The 10,972-nt window shown below is 39.5% G+C and overlaps 1 protein-coding gene across 1 annotated transcript in view; it reads left to right on the top strand.

The window, feature by feature from the left end:
• The window catches only part of WDR49 (WD repeat domain 49), a 121,682-nt gene that overhangs the window by 83,861 nt on the left and 26,849 nt on the right, over window positions 1–10,972 (top strand). The window contains exons 11-15 of the mRNA XM_032484883.1: window positions 1,127–1,222; window positions 2,848–3,015; window positions 4,996–5,183; window positions 5,928–6,125; window positions 9,530–9,708. Of these exons, the coding sequence (XP_032340774.1) occupies window positions 1,127–1,222; window positions 2,848–3,015; window positions 4,996–5,183; window positions 5,928–6,125; window positions 9,530–9,708 (829 nt within the window). The remainder of the gene's footprint in view (window positions 1–1,126; window positions 1,223–2,847; window positions 3,016–4,995; window positions 5,184–5,927; window positions 6,126–9,529; window positions 9,709–10,972) is intronic.

Genomic DNA, 10,972 nt, shown 5'->3' on the forward strand with positions numbered 1-10,972 from the left:
TATTGTAAAAGTGTCATAAAATACCACTGTAATTGGGGAATGAATAATCTCTTCATTCATTCTCATCCCATCAGTCCTATGTGAAAATGTTTGGTCAAGCACTTTGTAAGTGAAGCATTTCAAAATAGTAGGAGAAGGTGGATACTCCTGTGGACAGCCAATTCCATGGGCATTCCTCATCCTTGGCCAGTTTGTAAGTTACACAGGTTGCTCTCTCTAGGACAAAACAGAGATTCAGTGTGTTTTACTCCATTCTCTCTCCAAGTCCCAGGAAAGACACCATCAGTACATCCCACTCAGCTTTTATCTTCTGCTCTCCCCTGGACGCTGACATTCTGCTTAGTAGGGAGTTGTTCTCACCAGGCTGCCAAGAGCAGCAGTCTGGGCAAGCGTTCCTCCTCCCACGACAGGCATGGCCAGACTTAGTCCCACTATTTGGGCTTTCTACGTTCTCTGGGATGAGCAGTAGGAAAGGACTTTGTGTAGGGAAAGATTTAGGATTGGAGAAAGAAACATTCAAGGAATAAAAAGAACACACACACAGGAGAAGAGATGTGGGAAACAGAAACCTAGAAGGACTTGATTTGCTTGAGCATCAACATACTCACTAATATGTAAGTACGTTAAGAATGATGAATAGTTTTTCAGTATTTGTAATGTGCTAGGCACTATTCTAAGTGCTTTCATTCTACACAACAACCCTATGACATATAAAAGTTATTAACCCGGTTTTATAGGTGAGGAACTTGTGGCATCAAGTGCAGTTAGGTAACTTGCTCCAGGTTACACAGCCAGTAGGCGATAGCGCCAGGACTCAAACTCTAGCTATTTAATTACAAAACCTTTATCCTGAATGCTTTATTACTATAAAATAAAAAAAAGAGATATAATAATGAGTTCTATCACACTTACTGAACAGGTATTCAGTGAAGATTCTAAATTCTAAAGTTGAATAAAAACCTAGTAATTATTATCCATCCATTCATGTCTCCAAAAATATGGAGACCACTTACGAAGTGTCAGATTCCGTGTAAAGTATTAGGTTAGTAACTTCTTCTACTTGCTGTTGCTCGTATTGTCTGTCTAACTTTCTGGCAATTTATGTTCTCTGTCCCGGCTCATATAGGGAGCTATGATGGAGAAATTGTTCTGTGGAACAGTAGCACAGAAAATGCTCACTATGTCCTTCACCCTGATTACCAGTGGCTGCCTAAAATCAAAACCGGGTGAGTGCAAGTTTGAAACTAGAATAACGTGGCCGAGTCCAGCCACAACAGGCCAGGCTGTTTGTGCTTGCTCCTGGTGTCAGCTTGCTCCCAAATTATAGGTGATCGGCTGCGAGCACACGGGAGCAGTGGTACCGCTGTCTTGTCAAAGTGACTAAAGGGAACCTTGAGATTTACTCGGCTTAGCAAATTCTCCACGGCTTGCTGTTCCTTCTTTTTAAGCAACGTCAGCGTTTCTGAATTACTGACGGCAGGGAGCAGGCCTCTGATTTTTATCTAGTTCACTTTTTTGCCAATAAACCTCGCCAAATTGCCTTTGAGTGAACCTTGGGTACTCCTTGGTAGGAAAATAGGAGCTCGTGTTCACTTGATAGGCTGCTCAGACTCCATCTAAGCTTGTATTAAATATCATGCTGCCTGGAAATCTTAAATTATTTCTTGCTTTAGAAGCCTGTGAGGAACATTAGATGGGGGTATATTGTATTTTATGGGAGTTTAGCAGAACAGATAAATATTTTATACTTAAGCAAAATGTCTTGACAATTGCCTTTCACATTTTATTTTAGCTTCCTTAGATACTACAGGCTTTTCCTTAGACTAATTTATTTGGGGTAATGAATATGTCACTCCTCATGGCCCAGTGAGGTTCTGTTGTCTCAATTGGATGAACTCACAGGGGCTGAATTAGACCTTAGGAAAGGACTGGTCATCAGAGACAGCTTTTGTGTGTGTGAGTGATTTGTTAGGAGAAAGAAAACTCACTTAAGAGATTTAGAGTTTACTTGGCTGCAGGCACAAAAGTGACCGGCTTTATATACAAAGAGCTAATCATTAGGGTTCATCTGAACCCTCCACGGAGAGGGTAGAATTCTGCCTCTTTCTCTGCGCTGGCCCTCTAGAAAGCACTGTGTTGCTCTTAGAGCAAACCTAATTGTGGGTATGATTAAAACCGCAGAGAGATAGATAGGAAAGAAAAGCAGATAATGTCAAATTTAGAAAAGACACAAGAGGCATTGCTCTGAAATTTTGAAGATTCCTCTGTATAGATTTTTCACAACTATGTGCAGACTACTTATGGATTCTGAGATGAATATCCCCAGTTTTTATTAGTGTGACCTGGAGACGACATGATTAGATTTGTACAGTTAGGAATATCATTTCTAGGGTAACTCACTAGCAAATAATATTGCTTTAAAACGATCACTCACATATGTTAAATAGTCATTATATCTCATATTCATTAAGTTACTTGCAAGCTTAATTTTAATGATTAATAAGTTGAAAATGCCATGACACTAGACTCACATTTGTCTTGAACATATCAGGATCTCTCAGATGTTAGCAGTGACTCCAAAATGAAGTCCCTATTAATTCAGATCAAGGGAAAACACAGTAAGCGTGTTTGGAATATGAGGAACAAAAATGGAACCAAATAATCCTTCAAGTTGGGGTTGGCGGAGTGAACAGCAGAAAGCTCTGTGGATGTTGACTGGAAACCTACTGTGAGACTTGCTGGAGTCACTGGAGGCCGTGATGGAGGCAGGGCCTGTTGTTTTCCACAAGTGTTTGTTTGAAAGGCAGAAGCTTCTGTTCATTAAGATACCTGGCTTTCTCTCCATCTCAGATACAGAGCCACAGAAGCTTCTTGGTGCTGGAAGGAGCCACTCCACCCACCCCATGGCAGACCAAACCACCCTGGGAGCCTGTTCCTTTGAGAGGGATGCTGAGTGCAATCATGCTGTTATGACGCTTTGCTTCCTTGAAGCAAGAGAAAACATCGCAGCGACAGGTAAAATATATATATTTATATTCTGACTGTAGACTGCTTTGATATACTATAAAATGTTGGAACAGGGAACAATAAAGAAAGTTCAGTCTAATCCTATCAAGGTCTCGTAGAGTTTGACTGCGTCTAGCGAATAGTCAGTACTAGGTCACGGGAGGCCGCAGACCAAGGTGCATGAGGTTAGGGTTTAGGAGGCTGGCCAAGGAGCAGGAGCCAGACCAGACCCACCAGCAATTTATACAGTGCTGTGTCTGTCAGGATCAGAATGAGAAAAACTCAACAACAATCAGAGTTGGTGTTCTAGCCAGGGCATAAAGAGGTTTAGTAGGGTAGAGGACACACAAAAATTATGCTCCAAGCATATGAGCCAAAGCTTAGGTCTACATGGGGCAGAAGGATTGAGTCGAAAATAACCATGCTGGCACCTGTTATCAAAATGGGCTAGGAAAAATAGTGAGAAACTTGGAGATTGGGGGCAGTTGTGAAATTTGAAATAACTGTTGATCCCAGGTCAAGAGAGCTACTGGCTCTTTGTCTTAATTTTTTTGAAGGGAGGGGAGCTGTGAGTAATGCTTTGGTGTCTTTACCAGCTGTCCATCCTGTCCAGAATAGGTCAGAGTTCTGGCTAGAGCTTCTGCTAAGATATATGCTAACCCTGGTGCTACAATACAATATTCCATAGGTATTTGATATTAGAATAGATGAAGTAACTATTTGCTTCATTTCCCCTTTGTCTTCATTGGCTATGTCAGCATGGTGTTGATGCAGCCTGTGTCTTCACATAATATAAAAATCTGCTTCTGAGAATAATGCATTATATTTTGACCTTTCATCTAAAAAAAAGAATTTTTTTATTTTAGACTTTTTTTTTAACATTGGGAATCTAGACCTATGTGTGTTCTATGATGGAAATGAGAAATAAACATATCTGAACCATTTTTTCCATATTCAGTTTCTCATATTCAATTTGCAGATGGAAAATCTGCAAGAATTTCATATAAAAATTTTCAGCATTAAAAATCAATAAAGGTATGCCCTCATAGAGTTTGAGGATCACTGTGGAACATTTAAAATAGACCTTGAAACGATTAGATTCTAAAACTTTCTATTTTCTGGAACTCACTTATATTCACAAAATGAACCATTATCCTGAAATTGCTCTCATTTCCTCAACACTAATTCTTCTTAACTGTTATCAGTATTCCCAAATTGTTTCTACTGAAGCGGCTACAGTACCATCATTTCTACCTTAAACAGATACGATTGTTAATAGGCAGCACATTTGTGAAGCAAATTGGAAGTCATCTACAGATTTATCAAATAATAATAGGAACTTTGCCACAGAAGAATAATTTAGGCAAAGTGCTTCTACAAAGCATATAAAAATGGAAAATGAAAAGGTTAGTTCTAGGCCTATGAACCAAAAAAGTGCTCCATAAGGACTTACAATGAACTCTTGATGAAAGTGAAAAAACAAGCTCAGAATGAGAATTCTAAGCAGGCAGCTACGAAGAGAAATCCATAGCTATGCTGCCGTAACTACGTGTATGCATCCAGCTCTAGGCATGAAGAATTTTACCTCTTTGGTATGTGTGTCTAGTGGGTTATTAAGAAAGATGGGTTTTACTGTAACTGAAAAAGTCAGCATAAAGTTGAAATTAGTATTTTATAAGTTTATTTGGAGTAACAAATTAATTCTATTGAAATTTACCAAACCAAATAATATCACAATGATGAATGAAGGAAAGGAAACTAAAGTTTATGGAACATCTTATACATCCTATCTCATTTAATCCTCAACACAAACCAGTGAAGGTATCCTAGGGTTATCTCCATTTTATATTTGAGAGAGTCAAAGTGCTGGAAATTGATCTCAGGGCTACACAACTCTCCAGCATCCACATGCTTTCCACAGGGCAAAGCAACGTGGAAGTTGTTTCTTGTGTTTGTAGTTTCCTAATTAGGTGTTTTCTTACGTATTAGGGGGAGCCAACCTGGTGTCATGTGGAGGATCTGGGTATGTCAGATTCTGGGATACAGTCAAGAAGCAACTTCTGGCTGAATTTTTGGCTCATAGTGGAGTTGGTTCCATTATTATGTCTACTGATAAAACAAATCGATACCTTGCTACAGGAGATCTTGACGGCTGGTTGAAAATCTGGAATATAGAGGTATGTTGAAAAAATTCTCACATTATCTTTATTATTTTTGATTGCCTTTTGTTGCAGATAACTATGAATGCGGTCTTGACGGTTTCCTAGGTAAATGAAGAACAGTCAGTATTTTAAAGAAAACATTTACATGTATTGATCAGAGACTCTTAAAAAATTCATGGGGAAAAACAGATTTTTTTCAATATTGAAAATCTTCTGTTAATATATTGTCAAGTCAATCACCCAAAGTAAGAATGCAGTATTGTCAGGAAGGTACTGCAGCATCATTTGAGAATAAATAATTAGTATGTGCCTTATTTGAAATGAGACAGTAAACATAATTTAAATAGAGTCCTGACCTTTCATATAACAGTCTTGCCATCCGGAGTTAGTTTGGGATTTTTTGTGTCAGTGATTACCTGCTCAATTTTCTAATAATATTGTGAAATTGTATAATATGTGACAGTGTCTACATGATAAAACTAATCGATTTTATCAAATAACTGACTTTACCATCCATTTTTTTCTTTCCATTCTTCCACTCCTCAAGTTAGTCAAATCAGTTAAAAACCTTTTTTTGAATGTTAATACCTTTTTTCTAACCTCTGTTATCACAAACTATTTATTTGCATTTGTGTCACCGATTGCTGTTCCCAAATGTACCTTTTTTCATTTTCGTATCAGAGTTTTCAAAAAAATGTTATGTCACTGTAATATTTACTATTTGGATGTTTCAGAATTCTGGCATTTCTTTTTATGCAGGAGTACTGTCTTAATTCCAGTAAGAGCAAACTCACACGGGCCCCAGCTCTGATAAGATCCTTCCGACCCCATGAAGACTGGATAAGCTCCTTAGAGATGTGTGAGCTGGGTGGCCGCTGGCTGGTTCTCTCCGCCTCTGCTGACTGTAGCATTTGTGTGACTGATGTCTGCGGTGTTCCCGTCGGGGTCTTTGGTCAGGTAGAAATATTGCTTCTTTATTATTCTAATATTTACTTGACATTTACTATGAACTTGGCCTGATTTCCATTTGAATCTCATCGGCTGTTAAAGGTCATTAGTCATGAAAGAACTGACTTCCATTTCTGGAACTGTAGCTCCAAGCTTCCGATGTCCTGTTTGCCATTCACCATGGCAGTTCCCTCAAGTGGAGGACACTGGAGACATGAGAAGATGGGGGCTCTGTGCAGCTCAAAAGGTACCAGGATTTCTGGAGAAAAATTTCTCCCCCAGAATAAGTGAGCCCCTTCAGTTTCCAAATTTAGTAGAAATACAATATGGATAAAATTACCATATTATTACTAAACAAATAGATGACAATGACAGCCAAGTAATAACCAAGGTAACAATCAAATATAGAAAATTTAAGGGGAAAAAACCAAATCTTTCTATTCATTGTCTGATGATGTCATAACCATCACTAATACTTGTTTGTAACACCTAGAAACTACATGCCTGCAGCCCTGTTCTAAGGTCTCTACGTCAATCATTTCATGTCATCTGAACAGTTGTCTATTCCATGAGGGAAGAATGCTCATGATTCCCATCTTACACATGAAGAAACAGAGGCACAGAGAGTTTGAGTAAATAGCCCTGAGCTCACAGAACCTAATAAGTAGTAGAGTTTGGCTTTTAACTCAAGCTGGCTCATTTCAGAACTCGTGCTTTTAACCTCTTCCTCCCGTGAAACTAAGCTCTGGTTTATACCTGCTTATGAAAAAAATGGAAGCGAGGGGCATGAGAGAAAGAAAATATCCATTGTCTCTCTTTTTTCTTTTTTCCATTTGTTTTCATGGGAACTCAGCTCCTGAACCTTTGTGCTTTGGGGGACAAAATACCAGTTTGATCTGTTTCAAACAATACTCTTCTGGAGGGTGATGATAAGGCTGGTTTGGCCAGGTACTGTGGGAGTCTCAGGGTGATACTTGACAGCTTTATGGTCTCTTCTGCCCTGTCGGTACGGCAGGTGTTAGACTCTTCTGAGTCCGGGAAAAGGGTGTCTGCGTGGGAACTCGGATGGGTGTGTGGGGAGGCAGCGGGGAGAGAGACAGCTTGGGGCACGCTGTGTTCTGAACATGCAAGGAGTCGGAAAGCTGCTTCTGGCAGTTGGAGAGTTCAGACAGTGCCGACAGAGCTAGATGGCCATGCCACATGCGCTCTGGTGAGATAAGGTGCGAGTTAGAGCAGGCAGAGAAGCAAAGTGTCATCCAGTGTGTGATGTCTGTGGTGTGAGTCCCTTACAGGGTGCTGACGCAAGAAGTAGGGCTGTTCTAGGTGTGGGTGCCACGTAAACCATGTCCACCAAACACAATCTGCACCTAATTTGATTTTAGTTAAGAAATATGTGCTAGCAAAACTGTTCATTTTTATCCTTTTTTTCCTTAGTTGTTTTGTAAAGTCTTTTGTATTTTGCGGGACTTCAGCCTCAAAAAGCCTGCGTGAAAATAATTTTTTTTTCCCTTCTGCTCAAGACAGGAAAAGAGCTACCAGGGCTGGGTAGTTATAGAAAGTAAAGGCTGGCAAAGCAGGGGACAGCTGGGTTTTCTAGTTCCTTCTGCTTGCGCTTTGATTTTTTTTTTAAGAACTCACTTTTATCAAGCTGTCTTGGATATGGTTGCTGCTGGTCCTCAGGGGCACAGGAGGCAAGGGGAGGGGAGGTGAGTGGAAGAGAGGGGAAGTGGAAAGAAAGAAAATTAGCAGGTATTAGAAAATAGCAACAGTGAATGTCTTTCTCAGTGTGAAAAGGGATACCCTTTCAGAAAGAACAGAAAGATATGGGAGGCAGATGGAAATACAGAGATAAGAAGAGAAGAGACTGAGTTAGTAAATATGACTGGGATCAGAACAATTTTTCCTGAACCAAGGTGATGTGTACAATGTGGAGACTTTTGACCTCCTTTGAATGTTGCCTTTGTCTTTTAGTTGAATTAATTCTGGTCTAACAGGTATAAAAACAGAAGGAAAAGCAATAATGTATTTTAGTTTTCTACATTAAGTCTTCATTTTCCTATCATATTCAGTCTGATTAAAGTATTCAAAATTCAGTGCATTATGACTCAATATATATTTCATGAAAGAATTTTTTTAAAATAACGAAATCACTTTATAACACAGCTATTGATCTGAGGTTGGTTTTCAAGTTAGATTTTTAAAAAGTACGTGGTGTGGTATGTCTATTTCTGGAGTTGGAGACACAGGAGTGGGGATGATTTATGGGTGGAGATACATTTATCCCAGGAGACTGTCAGATGATTGTGGTATAAAAAGAAATGAGATGATGCGTGTTTGTCTCCAGTGCTGGCCTCAGCCTCAGCTCCGCTGTCCCAGCAGAGTTTGTGTACTGGACCCTCCTCAGCTGACTGCCTTGATGGCCAGTGACTTTGAGCCTGTTCACTCAGTGTTTAAAATTTGATTTAGTTGCCCACGTTTAATCATGAAGAGATTTTGTATAAGACCAGATTTCTTGCTTCTCCTAGAAAAGAACGTATGGCATTTCCTGAGAGTAGCTATGGCTCCCTTTAAGTAAAGTCGGTTCTAATTCAGTGTAGTCCTGCCTTTCCTTCCCTTTTGCCTATGAACACGGAGGTGGCCTTTCATTTGCTATTGATCATCTTGTATGAGACTTGACATTCATTGACACTATCTTTCTGGCCCTGGGGCGCATTTCACTTTGCAAACCCTTCTGACAAAGGTTGGTGGGCTTGCAGGCCAGTCAGGTACCTGGGGATTCCTGATACTCCCTCACGTCACAGGGGCAGTGTTTCCTGGTGCTTTCCTGTGGGTGCAGTGGGAACGGATATAAGACAAGGAAATCGCTTCTGTGTTTAAAACGTAAAACAGATTGTCGGTGGGGAGCTCTTGCTAGATGGATACCATTAAAAATTGTAGCCAAGATCTGTGACAGCTATCATACAATATATTTTCTGGGGAAAAGTACTCAATAACTGGACTGGCTTTTGAGATTTTTTGAGGAGGGGAGATGCAAAGAATGTACATGTATGAAAAATTCTAACACTCCTTCAGCAAAAGTTTTGTTTGCCTTTTCAGTAAATACATATCTTGCTATTCAGGATTTTCAAGTGGGACTGTCGTTTTGTGTTTTTTTTTTTGTAGTTCATTATTATCTCTTCAGAAGATTTCTGTTTGTTTCTTATGACATATCTCTTTCTAACTTTGTTAAAGTTACACGTGTATGTCTTATCTCCTTTATAAAACTGTAAGCTCCTTGGGGGCAGGAATTGTGTCTTATTCATTCTATTTTTTTTTTTGTGTGTGTCCCAAGGACTTCAATTAATAGTCTAGCATATGATAGAAACACATAAAAGTTCAAGGAAAATACATTTTATAAAATGTATGTTTTTCAGGCAAAGCATTGGCAACTTGAGAACTGTTTTTCCCTTCCTAAAAGAGATACTAATTTAATGGAAAATAAGATTCAAGAGAAAAGCATAAAGGAAATTCCTTTACTTTCTAAGGAGGAATTATGTTTAGACCCATCAGAACATTCTCTACTTGATAAGGAAAACAAAGATTCAACATACAAGTAAGTACATCTAACCTGTAAAGGGTAAGATTGGCTCAGACTTCCTTGTGTGCTCCGTGGAATGTCCCATGAATATCTCAGGATTTTGTTAACATTTTGGTCATTGGTAGGTGTGTGTGTGGCGGGGGAGAACTTATGTTCTTAGGGTGCTGTCTGATTCTGATTTCTTACCTTTGTTGAATGTTTGATTTCTATTCCGTGTCTCCTAGTCTTCTGTGTCTGCTCCATCATCAACCTAATTTTGGAAATTAACCAGATTCTTCAAAAACAATATATGTGTGTATGGATGGATATGTCTAGCTAGCTATCTACCTATCTATCTTAGAATGTATATCAGATTTTACTCCTGGTTTTGGTAAGGTACCCAGAGGTGTACATGACAGAAGTTCAGAGAGTTTAACTTTAAATATTAGACATCACTCTCCTTTCAAGACTCCTAGTCTTTCCTTCATGTTTTCAGCCACTTCTCTTCACACCACCCTTATATTCCGTTAAATCTCTAATACCAGGCAGTTTTAATTGCTTCTTTTGCTTCCTATACTCGTGCAAACTCATACTCTCATAATTTCACCTTTCATTATTTTTTGAGAAAATGATTTTATTCATTGTATTTTCTTTGAAAATTGGCATTTTTATTACCATGTGCACATTTTGCTTTTTCTCAGGTCTACAGAAAAATTGCACAGGAAGTAGTGTTCCTGCATACCCCACCCCAAACATATAGTGTCACACATTAGTGTGGTACATTTGCTACAATTGATGAACAGGTATTATTATTAACTGAAGTCCATAGTTTACACTAAGAGGGTAGTTTGAAGGTTCTCTGATGACCCCATACAAAGCCCTGAGCGTTGCACCTTTGTAAATTAATGCACTCTCTGGCTAATCTCTTGGGGCTCAGCCCCAATAGCTGGGATTTTTCAGTTCCAGTCTCCTCATACTGGCGGGGCTCGCCTCTTCCACAACGACCCTTGGGTTACCTTCTGCTTGGCCACTTAAGAATCCCATGCATCCTTGCTACACCGATTGCTCCACAGTTACCTTTCTCCTCTTGCTCACTTGGATAGTTTCAGCCACAGCTGTTTGCCTGTAGACTTTTTCAGATATTAATGAGTCACTGGTTCACTGTGTCCCTCTAATGGTTACCCTGGGGGCACGTGTTAAGCTCTTTGCCTGGTTTATGTGAACAGAAGCTAGAACGGAGGGGGATCTTCCCTCCTCTCCCATGGGAGTGGGACTGAATGTGTACCTATAAGTCTCTCCA

Source organism: Camelus ferus, chromosome 1, assembly GCF_009834535.1.
Source record: "Camelus ferus isolate YT-003-E chromosome 1, BCGSAC_Cfer_1.0, whole genome shotgun sequence".
Taxonomy (NCBI): domain Eukaryota; kingdom Metazoa; phylum Chordata; class Mammalia; order Artiodactyla; family Camelidae; genus Camelus; species Camelus ferus.